Below are 13,670 nucleotides of genomic sequence, written 5' to 3' on the forward strand. Positions count from 1 at the left end.
GCTCCTAGCCCTGCCCCTGCCTTCGCTGTGGCCCCTGGAATGAGGAAGCTGGGAAACCAAAATGCATTCTCAGGACCTCAGTTTACCCATTGGTAAATATATATTGTTACTGATCTCAGAGAGGAAGGGAGAGGGGGGGAGAGAGACAGAAACATCACGGATGAGAGAGAATCACTGATTGGCTACCTCCACACGAAACCTGGGCATTTATCCTGACCAGGGAATTGAAACATGACCTCCTGGTTCATAGGTTGATGCTCAACCACTGAGCCACACTGTCCGGGCTGAAGTCTCTTTTATTTATTTATTTATTTTAATATATTTTATACATGCCCTTGACCGGAATCGAACCTGGGACCTTTCAGTCCACAGGCCGACGCTCTATCCACTGAGCCAAACCGGTTTCGGCCTGAAGTCTCTTTTAGAAGAATTTGTCTACAACCTTACTCAGACTTAGCTAAAAGTCTCACCCCAGTATTAATTTCAGATATGGTAATATCAGTTAGGGTAAATCTGTACTAATAATGATTTTTTTTTGGCCGAAAATGTTTGGGCTGTTATCACATGTTTAATATTCCAAATGATCTATAAAATTATTTTGCATACCCCGAAAGAAATCCCACTAGGTTTTTTTATTGGAATTTTTAGCAGATTAATTGGATTTTTTGTTTTTTGTTTTTTTAGTTTTATAGCAGTTCCTTTATACATGAAAATAATTACTGGGACTGTGTGTACTTATATACAAGGATGGTTTACTACCAGGAAATACATTCATGTGTATTTTATTAATATGTCACGCAAAATCCCTTTATCATCTCAGTAAATGCTGAAAAATCACTTTCATGAAACACAACACTTACTTTACAGGTTTATAGAAAACCTCTTACTAAATTAGGATGCCTGTTATCACCAGTGTTATTTGACATATTTTAGGCAATTTAGTCATATCGATAAAGCTAGAAATAAATCAAGAGCAACAAATATTGAAAATTGGCTATTAAATGTTTTATATTGAGAAACTCCAAGAAATTACAGTGAAAATCAGCTTGAATAGGTTGGACCAGGAATAAGTGTGTAGTATACATTGTATAATGGGGGCAGGGGACATGAAGAATCTATTGTTAGTAAACAAACGTACCAAGTAGCCTGAGACAGCCTTAAAAAGAAGTGTCTGAACTCTGCTGGGAAAACTAAAAATAAAATGCCGAGCAATTAAAAGAGATGCAAAGAGGAGGCATGACACATTCCGGGATAAGAAGAAGGTGTGAGAGTTGTAAAAACTTCGCTTGCTTCTAAAAGTGTGTTCTCCCCTGGGATCCTGTGGCTGTCCCTGTGGGGTGTCTTGAGCTGATGCAGGCTTTTCTCTTGGTAGGAGGAGGAGGAGGAGCAGCCTCAGCCAGCACAGCCTCCCACTCTGCCTGTGGAGGAGAAGAAGAAGATTCCAGATCCAGACAGCGATGACGTCTCTGAGGTGGACGCTCGGCACATCATTGAGTAAGGCATCCCTGCACACGCTCCTGCTCCGCCAGCTCCCTTCACGGGGGTCCTGGCAGGGCTAGCGCCCCAGCTTCTCCCTGGATGGTGCTTACCGCTGTCCAGCTGGAGGCCACTGTGAGACCACACATGGGAGTTCAGTCTTAGTGCCTGTCTCCCTCCCCGCCATCCACTCTTCCCAGGGTTAATATTTGCTGCTGCCTTGCCTGTCCTTAGACTTTCCAGTTACTTTTCTTATCTTAAGGCTTGAGCCACAGGTCCTTAAAGGGCTGCTCAGAGTCTGTGTCAGAAGTACATTGTTACAAATAGAAATGTGTGCCTTTACTCAGGGATTCTGTTCACTTTCAGGAACGCCAAGCAAGATGTTGATGATGAGTACGGTGTGTCCCAGGCCCTTGCTCGTGGCCTGCAGTCCTATTATGCCGTGGCTCATGCTGTCACTGAGAGAGTGGATAAGCAGTCAGCGCTTATGGTCAACGGCGTCCTCAAACAGTACCAGGTGAGGCAAGAGGGGGCTGTACCTACATAGTAGTCCTGACAGATAGGTCCCAGCTTGTGGGAGACTGCTGAAGTCGGGCAGACTCAAGTTCACATTCTGCTCCTTGTCTCTGGATACCTCACTCTTTTTCTCTAAGCCTCAGTTTCCCTTTCTATAAAGTAGAAGCATGATTTGTTAGGTTAGCCACCAGGAGGAAATGAAACGGTGCAATATATTGGTATTTTCTGGGTGCTTAATCTGTGCAGGGCAGGATGGCAGCGTGTTCTACGCTGTTAGCTTCTGAATCCCCAACAACTCTATCGTCCTCCATACTTTCCAGGATTAGGGGTGTGTGCAACCGAGGAACAGAAAGGTGCAGTGATTTCTCAAACTTACAGCTTGGGAGCGGTCAAACCAATACCGGACCCAGGTTTAGACACAGATCCTTGTTCCCTGGTGGTCTGTGCAGTATAGGACAGCGGGGAGTGATGGCATCAATGTCTGGAGCTGGCAGCCTGGAACTTAGCCTTTCCTTCTGTGGAGGTGACGTGACACTGGCACTAAAGCTCTTTGTCAGACAAGAATCACAGCTGCCATAGTAGAAATTTCTTTTTCTGTGGCCCCATATCCCAAGCTCATTTATAAGCTCTCAAGAGGCAGCTGGTTTATATTTAATCAAAGATTTTCTGTTCGGTTGTGGCCCTTATACTCCAACTTTCCTTCAAAGAACTCTCACAGCCTCCATGCCAGGATCGAGTTCCAAAGAGGCAAAGCCAGTGACCAGTGACATTTCCAGTGGCCAGAAGTTACTTCCTTAATCTGTTAGGAAAATGTCCAGATTTTCCTTTATAACATTATATTCCATTTGAAAACGGCCTTCTCTTTAATGGTTCATATATTGCAGAAACCTTGCAAGCTTTGGAAAGCTCTCAGTTAATCCTGACATGCTATTTAGGTGGTCATTGGCCGTTTGGTAGATTCATCAGCACTTTCTCTTGAAACCCTAATGATCTCCCAAATCGAGTGTCACATGGTTGTGGGCAGGTTTGTCCCAGTGTGCCACATGGCTTGGTGTCAGGCAGTGACAGACAGACCTTGTAACTTTAGTTCAGATGTTCATCTTAAAAATAAATTTTGTATACTGTACATATATTATTAACACAGCAACCCTATCATTTCATAGGAATGATTGCTGGGGATGAGGCGCAGGAAAAAAGTGGGGTGATGGAGAGCAAAGCACCAAATAAAAATGGCCGTGGGCAGTTCGTGGCTAGGGCTGAACTTGTTCCTGGTTGTGCGCAAGTCTCTGAAGTGTGGGCTTCAGTGTTTGCTGTCCCTCTCCTGACAGATCAAGGGCTTGGAGTGGCTGGTGTCCCTATACAACAACAACCTGAATGGCATCCTGGCCGATGAGATGGGCCTGGGAAAGACCATCCAGACCATTGCACTCATCACGTACCTCATGGAGCACAAGCGCATCAACGGGCCCTTTCTTATCATTGTACCTCTCTCGTAAGTGCACTCCCTCCCCCCGGAGGTCCAGGAGTGTCCAATGCAAGTAACCCCACTGCCCCGCTTCAGTGACACCCCAGCCTTCATTCAGACATCGGTGTGTGAGTTTACTGGGCCTTTCCTAATAAAGTACCACTGCCTCATGGCTTAAGCATCAGGCGTTATTTTCCTGGAGGCAGCAAGTCTGAGAACAAGGCATCAGCAGACTTGGTTTCTCCTGAGGCCTCTCTCTTCTCCCTATGTCCTCACATAGTCTTCTGCCTGTGTTCTCTATCCTAATTTCCTCTACTTATGAGGATACCAGTCATTGGGTTAGGGCCCATCTTTATGACCTTATTTTAACTTCATTACCTCTTTAGAAACCCTTTCTCCAAATACAGTCACATTCTGAGGTTTTGGGGTTGAGGACTTCAACATAGGGATATTAGGGTGACATAACTCAGCCCATACCAGCCTGCCTATGGGCAGGATAGGAAAGGGGCAGGTGACTGTATTAATTCATTGTCTGAATTGGGGCTCACTGGATCTTAAGGTTCTCTTCAAGCCCACAACCAGCAAATTCCATACAAGGGTGGTGAGTCACAGGAACTGAGGATCCTCATGTTAGAAGATTAGAGTGGAGCCATTTGAGCAAACACTTTCCACTCTGGAGCCCTGTTAGTCCCATCCCAGCCCTGGTGATACAGATGCTCAGGTGTAGTGGGACCTGACAGCATCCTGAGGAGGTTCTCGCCATCCCTGTGCGCCACTGGTCCCCTCCTTGCAGACACCCCTCTGGGTCCGTGATTCCATCAGCCACTCTGGGCAGCCCTCCTTTCAACTCAGTCTGTGTCACAAAATGTCTCAACTCCCCCAGCATGTTTGCAAAAGTCCCAGGGCCCCCTCTCATCGACCCAGCTCCAGTCACATGTCAGGCACCAGTCCAGTTACAGGCCTGGGGTGTTGTCTGCTCTGATGTTGCCAGGCTTATGTGTATACTTGGCCTAGCTCTGGATGGAGGGGAACCTCCTTAACTTCAGTCCAGTACTAAGTGGGGATCATGTCATCATTGGATTAGTGGATGAAGGGAGAATGGGAAGCTGAGTGCTAATGCCTCCCTGCCTTTAAGAAGGCCAGGCCTTTAAAGGTCACGCACTCATGGGTGGTTATCTCAGAACCCCATAAGAATTTAACTTGGAGAAACGTATTTCTTCTTTCTGCCCTCCCTCCCACGTAGTGGTATAAAATAGGCTACCTTGGCAGTCTTTGTGGAGAGGGCTGTTTGCAGTGTGAGAGGATGTCCTAGGCTAGCAGATGGCCTTCCCTCCTCCTCCCTGTGGTCAGACCCAACTTGCTTCTTGGCTTCCCACTGCACTAGCCTGTGCAATGTCTCCCAGCCCCGCAGTGGCTAAAGTCCCCTCTGTTTGTTCCCCCGAGGAGTAACTTCATCTTCACACAGCTTTCTGCAGTGTGCTGTTCTGCAGCCTGGGTTGTTTATTTTTACCTTCTCATTTTAAAATTATTTCAAACTCATAATAATTGCAAAAATATTGTAAAGAATTCCTATACACCCAGCCTCCCAAATCTTACACCAGGTCAGTTAACACCATGAAGGGAACAATGACTTAATACTGTTAATGAATCTAGAGACCTTATTCAAATGTCTATTTCCCCATTTATAACCTTTTTCTAGTCCAGAATCCCACTTTGCATTTTGTTGTCACATCTCTGTGACACTTTGCCAGTCCATCTTCGTCCTTCATGATCTTACCACTTGAATCCTGGTCAAGCTGTTCCTCAGATTGTGTGAGATGTGCCTATTTCTGAAATTCTGGCAAGAATCCCCCAAGAGGGATGCCATGCTCTTTTTGGGACCTCATGTCAAGAGGCACCAGGTGAGGGTAACTTTGATCTTGGGTATGTGGTGCCTGCCAGTTTTCCCCTCCCGTCATAAATCTAAGAGTTTTCCTTTGTAATTCATAAGTGTCATGTGGGAAGGCACTTAGAAACCATATAATATCCTATTTGTCATCATAATTTCCCAGTAATTTTAGCATCCATCAGTTGAGTCTCACTTGAAACGATTATTACTGTGGGAGGTACCAAATAGTGGATTTCTCTTTCCAACACAGTGGGTTCTATTATTATAGAAGTCCAGAATGGACACTGTCATTATTGATTTTGTTCCTTAAATTGTCCAAAAATCCTTAAATTTGGTCTGGGAAGACCCTTCCAGTTAGTTTTAACACATCCCCATCATCATTGTATTGTGGTTGGTGTTTACTTCAGAATGCTTTTATTTATTCATTTATATTATTATTATTATATATTTTAAAACATATTTTTATTGATTTCAGAGAGGAAAGGAGAGAGGGAGAGAGAGATGGAAACATCAATAATGAGAGAGAATCATTGATTGGCAGCCTCCTGCACACCCTCTATTAGGGATCAAGCCCATACCCTCGGCATGTGCCCCCAACCGGAATCGAAACCGGTACCCTTCAGTCCACAGACTGACGCTCTATCCACTGAACCAAACTGGCCAGGGCCAGAATGCTTTTAGACATATGAAGAAGATGTGAAGATACTAAAGAGAGCTCCCAGATACCTTCCCCCAATTTATTCTGGTACTGATAACGTCTTACATGGCCGTGTTACATTTGACGCAACTCAGGAACTAGCCCTGTCACGCTACTATTCACTAAACTCCAGACGTCATTTGTATTTCACTAGTTCTCCCCCAATGTCTGGTTTCTAATTCCAGGATCCTAGATTACCTTTAGTCATCACTTCTCCTTAGCCTTCCCTGGTCTGTGACCGTTGCTCAGATTTTCCATGTTCTTGATGACCTTGATGGTTTTAAGGAGAACTGCTCAGGTGTTTGGTAGGGTTCCCTCAGTCTGGATCTGTCTGGTGATTTTTCTCATGCTTACATGGGACAGAAGACTATAAGGTAGTTACTGTCAACATGACTTTTCACTATTGATGTTGACCTTGATCACCTGGCTGAGGTAGTGTTTGTGAGGTGTCTGCTGTGAAGTTTCTCTTTTTTCTCCCTTCCATACTTTATTCTGTAAGAAGGTCACTCTGCTCGTCCCATACACAAGAGGTGGGCAGTTAAGCTCCACCTCCTTGAGGGGGGAACAAATACATAAATTATTTGGAATCCTTCCGTACAGAATATTTCTTCTCTCCCAATTGTTAATTTATTTAATCATTTCTATCAGTATGGACTCATGCATATTTATTTTTTATTTGGGGCTATACTCCAGTACTAGTTTATTTTGTTGCTCAAATTATTCCAGCTATGGCCATAGGGAGGAGCTCTTTCAGTTGACTATTCTGTCCCTTTGACATGCCCCTGTCACTGTGGTATTTTGAGCACTTGGCTTTTTGGCACCCAAAGGTGCTCCAAGCTCAGCATGTACATTTTCCACCCAGGCCTAGAATCAGCCTGGTTTATCTTATTAGAGAATGGAATTGGAAGCTAAGACCTAGATGTAGCAGGGCTTCTTGCTTCTGGGGTGTCCATACTTCTAGGGCCTCTCAGCGGGCAGCACTAGGAAATACATATATGTGTACTAAGCCTTATATACACATACCTAACATCTTAACATAGATAACAGTGTCTAGTCATCTGTATCTCTATTTAATGACTAGTTAAACATAGTCATACGGTGGTCTGCAATTCTCAGTGAGGACCATGTGGTTCATTCTAGGGTTTTCTCATTTATTTGTTTGTTCCCACTGTACATACACAGTACTTTCAGAAGAGTTAGCCCATGCAAACCAACTTTACCACCTAGAGCAGTGGTTCTCAACCTTCCTAATGCCGCACCCCTTTAATATAGTTCATGTTGTGACCCCCAATCATAAAATTATTTTCGTGCTGCTTCATAACTGTAATTTTGCTACTGTTATGAATAGTAATGTAAATATCTGATATGTAGGATATATTTTCATTGTTATAAATTAAACATAAAGCATAGTGATTAATCACAAAAGCAATATGTAATTATATATGTGTTTTCCGATGGTCTTAGGCGACCCCTGTGAAAGGGTCGTTCAACCCCCAAAGGGTCGCGACCCACAGGTTGAGAACCGCTGACCTAGAATATTGTGTTCAGATCCACTTCCTTTCATCTCTAGGCTTATATCTCCAGTTAAAACACCTTTCTCCAAGGTTATTTAAGTTGGCTTCTTTCCCCCCTTCTCTTCAGTGAAGTTTTGCCATGTGTTGATCTTCAGACAAGGGTCTAGTCCAGCCGTGGGCAAACTACGGCCTGCGGGCCAGATCCGGCCCATCTTAAATTAATAAAACTAAAAAAAAAAAAAAAGACCGTACCCTTTTATGTAATGATGTTTACTTTGAATTTATATTAGTTCACACAAACACTCCATCCATGTTTTGTTCCGGCCCTCTGATCCAGTTTAAGAACCCACTGTGGCCCTCGAGTCAAAAAGTTTGCCCACCCCTGGTCTAGTCTGTCAAATGTCATCTCCTCCGAGCCAGAAGCTACCTGTGCCCCAGAGAATGTTTTTAGACTTTGAGCATTCAGCTGTCCCATCCACTGATTGGAATGTGCAACTCTCTACCATGCATTTGCTTGTCCTGTTTCCCTCTGGTTTTAAAAATATATTTTTATTGCTTAGAGGAGAGGAAGGGAGAGGGAGAGAGAGAGATAGAAACCTCAGTGATGAGAGTGAAGTATTGATTGGCTGCCTCCTACACACCCCACACTGGGGATCAAGCCCACAACCCGGTCATATGCCTTGACCAGGAATCGAACCATGACCTCTTGGTTCATAGGTTGACACTCAATCACTGAGCTAAGCCGGCTGGGTTCCATCTTCATTCTTTGCCTTATTGGGCAGGAGCCCTCAGTGGCTGTCATTTTTATTTATTTATTTTTACAGGCTGATGCTCTACCCACTGAGCCAAACTGGGCTGTCATTTTTATTTTGAGGTGGCATAAAGATACAGGTGGTGTCTCCCGTACTCCCGGGTTTTATAGCATGATCTAGCATGGTTCTGAACTTGAAACAAAGCACCATGAGTCTGTGCGTTTTTCCTGGTAACAGGTTTATAGAATATAGCTTATTCCCACCAATGGTTGTGACCCATAGTGATGACAGAGAACTGGTCTCTAAGGTCCAACTTCAGGGTTCAGCCTTCTCTGGCCGACCAACTCTGATCCAGGCTGACCCAGGCTTCTCACTGTCCCTGTACCTGCCGCCCCACTTGTGTGTCCCTGATCCTCTCTCCCACGGCACCTGCCCTCACTTGCCCCCATTGGAGACCATCAGTTACTCTGCCAGCTCTGAGCACCACGACCACACTGGCCTCACTTCCAGTGGACATTGGTATGAACAGTGAGCTATTGTTGACTGAACTAGAACCTGACTGTTCCTTCCTTGTTTCCGTTAGAACGCTGTCAAACTGGGCTTACGAATTTGACAAGTGGGCTCCCTCCGTGGTGAAGGTGTCCTACAAGGTATGTCGCAGCCTGTGGAGTGGACATAGGTGAGAGCAGGGTAGGAGAGTAAGGAATACAGATAGTGAATAGGAAAGTCAACTTGTATTAATAATGAGGCATATGTGTGCATTTTCCTATGTTATACACTTGGGATCGTGGTGTTAATGCAGGTTTGGGGTCACTTGTTTTGGGGGGTAATGTTTATTTCTTATCAGTTCACCCTGTGAAGTGGGAACTTAATTGTACTTGTTTTCCTGGTAGGGAAACTGAGGCAGACAGGGCCTCATGCAGCCACTTAGTTGCAGAGCCAGGTCATGTCTGGTCACTAGGCTCTGGGGACCAGGCTTTTCACCCTGTGCTGTGAGGCTCTCTGCTCATGCTGGGGAGAGGGGTCTTGGCAGAAGGGACAGCATGTGTGGAGGAAACTTGATACGTTTGAGGAGTTAAAAGTATTTCTGGCAAAAGCTTACGGGACCCAGTGGCAATCAATCTGTGTGGAATGTGAACCTGAAGAACTCTGGGCTCTGGTCATATGGTTCAGGAGTTTGGACCTGGGAGCAGGACTGGGCAGGTTTGCTAATTGCAAATAGGCTGGAGCTTCTGCCAGGAAATGATCTCAGTGGCCAGTGCTCGAGTGGGAGGTTTTAAGGAGGATGCCCTGATGTTCAGCTTGGAAGCCTGAGGGGGACCCAGGAAGAGGTGGGGAGCTGATTTGCCACTGGGACTCAGGCAGATGGTGGTGCAGACAGCAAGCCTCCCAGAGAACCCACAAGCCTTTCTCCGCCCCCTGCATTTGGCACTCAGCACATTGCGGTTGGAGAACAGGAGCCAGCAGCTCACCTAATTCTTTTCCCCTGGAGGCTGATGTGTGCATGTCTTCTCTTCTTCACAGGGCTCTCCAGCAGCCAGACGGGCTTTTGTCCCCCAGCTCCGGAGTGGCAAGTTCAATGTCTTGCTAACAACGTACGAGTACATCATTAAAGACAAGCACATCCTTGCGAAGGTAGCATGTCCTCATGTAAAACACCAGCCCTAAGCGCTCAGTGCTATCAGGGAGCATGCGATCCGGCCCGATCCAGGATTGTTATGAATGTGAACACTTAACATCTTCTCAAAGCTCCTTGCAAATAATTTTTCACTGATTCCCTTGCATATGTGTATAAAGATAGCTGCTGTGTATATGCAAGGTCCTGTCAAAGTGCCCTTGGGTTTGCCTTTCTCTTCCCAGGCTAGCCTGGGGTTAGATCCAGAGATGGGATCGCCTACATAGCACGTGTGCTAGCTTCTCCTGGGGCTTTTCCTAAAGAGTCTGGTCACACAAGATGCCTCCTGACCCACCTGTCTTCCCGCAGTGTCCCGATAGGGCCATGGAGAAGTCAGCCTTGTCTTTACCTGTCTCCAGCAACCTTAAACCCCCCCCAGTGACTGTGCCTCCCCCAGCATAGCCATGGGAAACCAGCCCATGATGCTCTCTGAGGCCCTGTGTGGCCTGTCAGCCTTGGGCTGCTGGGCTGGCAAATTCGGTGGGGGCTGTACAGGCTTCTTAGCTGACGTAGTTGTGAAGGTGGCTCTGGTTAGGCCACACTGAATTACTGAGAACATAGTGATATAAAGCAGACACCATCCCTTGTTTCCTGGTTTGAGGAGGGGTCGAAGCTAAAGATGATGCATCTGGTCTCACCTCTAACCATTCAATAGAGTGAAGTAGAGGGTAGAGTCTTTGACCCAAGATGGAGATGTTTACAAGTTAGCACACCTCAGGGACTTGGTCAGAAGGATGATATCGGGTGCTTAATAGGCATCTCTGAGCCTGCAGATGAGGAGAGTGAGGCCCAGAGAGCAGATGTACATTGTGTGGTCACCCTCTGACTCAGGACAAAGTTACTTGTGCTGACCTGACAGCGGCTTTTATTAGCAGACACTCTGCAACAGAGCTTCCTCGTGGGAGAAGGCTGTTGTGCCTCACACCAGCCAGATCTGACACACTCTGCGTCACCCAGGCCTCACTCACCCTGTGTCCCCAAGAGGCTAAAGTTCAGGATGGCCACACACTGATATAGTCAATGTCTGGCCCCTACCCATCAGATGTGTAGCCATGGACTGTTCTAGAGCACAGTCCCAGCCCCCAGGCACATACTCAGAACCTGCCTGAGCCTCTCTACCTTTAAAGGCACAGCCTGCTGATTGGAAAATGTACTCATCACCTCACTGAGTCCCCTGTGGCTGCACCTCTCCCCCCATGGGGCTGCTCTGATCAGTGAGGGGAGTGCTGTGTGACGATTTTTCTGTGCGACAGATTAGCATATGTGATTTTGAGAAGGAAACCAGACTACTTTCTACAACTTGCTTTGTTCATCCAACAGTATAGTTCACGGGCATGTCTCCTTGTCTGTCCGTGCATACCCCATTCTTTATAGAGGCATGTTGTGTGGCTTTCTCTCGGTGAGCTGGTCCCTTGTCAGGGGACATTGTCATGCCTCAATGAGCTCTTCCACATGGAGCCCTCTTGCCTAATGGCTGTGAGAGTATTGCTCACCTGGGGGCAGCCCTGCTGCCTCTCCTCTAAACGCCTGCTCTTGGGCCTGCAGATCCGCTGGAAGTACATGATCGTGGATGAAGGCCACCGCATGAAGAACCACCACTGCAAGCTGACTCAGGTCCTCAACACGCACTATGTGGCTCCCCGCCGCCTTCTGCTGACAGGCACGCCACTGCAGAACAAGCTCCCTGAGCTCTGGGCACTCCTCAATTTCCTGCTGCCCACCATCTTCAAGAGCTGCAGCACCTTTGAGCAGTGGTTCAATGCGCCCTTTGCCATGACTGGAGAAAAGGTGGGTGTGCGCGGCCAGCCCTGTGGTGGTGAGATGGGGCAGGGAACTGTGGTCTGGGCCACCCTCAGAGGAGCTGGGTGTGCATTGAGTGCCCACCACAACGGGCTGGGACTGTGGTAGGTGTCAGGGTCCTAAAGAAGAACAATGATTGAGGAGGTTAACTCTGGGGAGACACTTGGGGCTTCTTTGACCCTGTGCCCCAGACACAGAGAGGGCACAGTGAGGAATATGGCCTCGAGGGAGCTGTGGGGCCAGAGCAAGGGTGTGAAGGGGCAGTTGGAGGGCCTGAGGGGCCTGTTGGTCCCTTTAAGGATTTACCCTAAGGGCAGTGGGAAGCCCAAAAGTTTTTAGTCACAGGAGTAACATCATATTCTGTGTGTTTTATTTTTTAATTTTATTTTTATTGATTTCGAGAGGAAGCGGGGGAGAGAGAGAGGGAGAAACATCAATGATGAGAGAATCATTGATCAGCTGCCTCCTGCACCCGCGTTCCCCCCGCCCCCTCCCCACTGCGGGTGGCCAGCCCACAACCCAGGCATGTGCCCCTGACCAGAATCAAACCTGGGACCCTTCACTCCACAGGCCAATGCTCTATCCACTGAGCCAAACCAGCTAGGGCTGTGTATTTCATTTTTAAAGAGCTTGATGGCCGGTGGATCTCAAGGCCTAAATGGCCATGGGTGGCATTGCAGACTGAAAACCAGACTATGGCATCTGGGCTGTAAGGGGCTAGGTTAGGGGTGGGCAAACTTTTTGACTCGAGGCATGGGTCAAAAAAGACCCACAATGGGTTCTTAAACTGGACCGGAGGGCCGGAACAAAAGCATGGATGGAGTGTTTGTGTGAACTAATACAAATTCAAAGTAAACATCATTACATAAAAGGGTACGGTCTTTTTTTTTTTTTAGTTTTACTCATTTCAAACGAGCCGGATCTGGCCCGCGGGCCGTAGTTTGCCCACGGCTGGGCTAGGTCCTCATCATTTGATGAACTCAAGCAGACTCCAGAATGAGCTGCTATGCTATTGGTGTTTAAACTGTGTTTTGGGGCCAGCTGCATTTCTGTTAAAGGCAGTTAAGCCACCAGAACCTGGCAACTGAGGAAGTAGGTACAACTGCAGCGGGTAATGAGCGTCACTGCCCTCTAGTTCCCGAGTATGAGGTTTTCCCGAGACAGGTGCAGGACAGCTGGGGCCACCACACCATGTGTGCAGAGGGGCCTCTGCCAGCATCATCTGTGAGGTACCCCTCCTTGACACCAGCTTAGGCTGAAGCCATTCTGAAGGAGAAACAGACCTTTCCAAGAGTACCAGGCCCCCCGTCCAATAACTGAGAAGCAAATGCTCTAGTTTCCTTTATTTTCAAGTTGAGCAAAAGCTTTGCCAAGAGATTTTTTAGGGGACCCACAGAAAAAGTTTAGGTGTTACTTTATTTTTAACTTTTTTTTTTTGGTAAAGTATGTCGTTTGTTGTTTTAATTTATTTTAGAGAAAGGAATGGAAAGAGAGACAGACACGCACATGCGCGCGCGCGCACACACACACACACACACACACACATATACATACACACACACAAATCAATAGACTGGGGATCGAACCCACAACCTGGGCATGTGCCCTGACCAGGAATTGAACCTGCCACCCTTTGGTGTACAGGATGATGCTCCAACCCAGTCATACCTGCCATGGCTTATTTTTCACTTTTTAAAATTTTTTTTAAATTAACCTTTTATCAAGAGTAGCAGTCACCCTGGGAGAGCAGTATTTCTTTCCCTCCATCCCATCCCAGCTGAAATGAGAGTGGATATGGGGCTCTCAGTGGTAGAGCCCTCCATGAGAAGCATCTGGTTTACACCAAATACTTTATGAATGTGGCCCCCATCGTGCCACTTAGCTTTC

General features: G+C 46.8%; 1 protein-coding gene across 8 annotated transcripts in view; it reads left to right on the forward strand.

The window, feature by feature from the left end:
• Positions 1-13,670, forward strand: part of SMARCA4 (SWI/SNF related, matrix associated, actin dependent regulator of chromatin, subfamily a, member 4) — an 84,958-nt gene that overhangs the window by 33,632 nt on the left and 37,656 nt on the right. For all 8 annotated transcript variants that reach the window (XM_006765786.2, XM_006765788.2, XM_006765789.2 and 5 more), the window contains exons 14-19: positions 1,373-1,494; positions 1,843-1,993; positions 3,321-3,484; positions 8,892-8,958; positions 9,833-9,943; positions 11,529-11,771. In XM_006765786.2, coding sequence (XP_006765849.1) covers positions 1,373-1,494; positions 1,843-1,993; positions 3,321-3,484; positions 8,892-8,958; positions 9,833-9,943; positions 11,529-11,771 — 858 coding nt within the window. The remainder of the gene's footprint in view (positions 1-1,372; positions 1,495-1,842; positions 1,994-3,320; positions 3,485-8,891; positions 8,959-9,832; positions 9,944-11,528; positions 11,772-13,670) is intronic.

Source organism: Myotis davidii, unplaced genomic scaffold, assembly GCF_000327345.1.
Source record: "Myotis davidii unplaced genomic scaffold, ASM32734v1 scaffold1439, whole genome shotgun sequence".
Lineage (NCBI taxonomy): Eukaryota > Metazoa > Chordata > Mammalia > Chiroptera > Vespertilionidae > Myotis > Myotis davidii.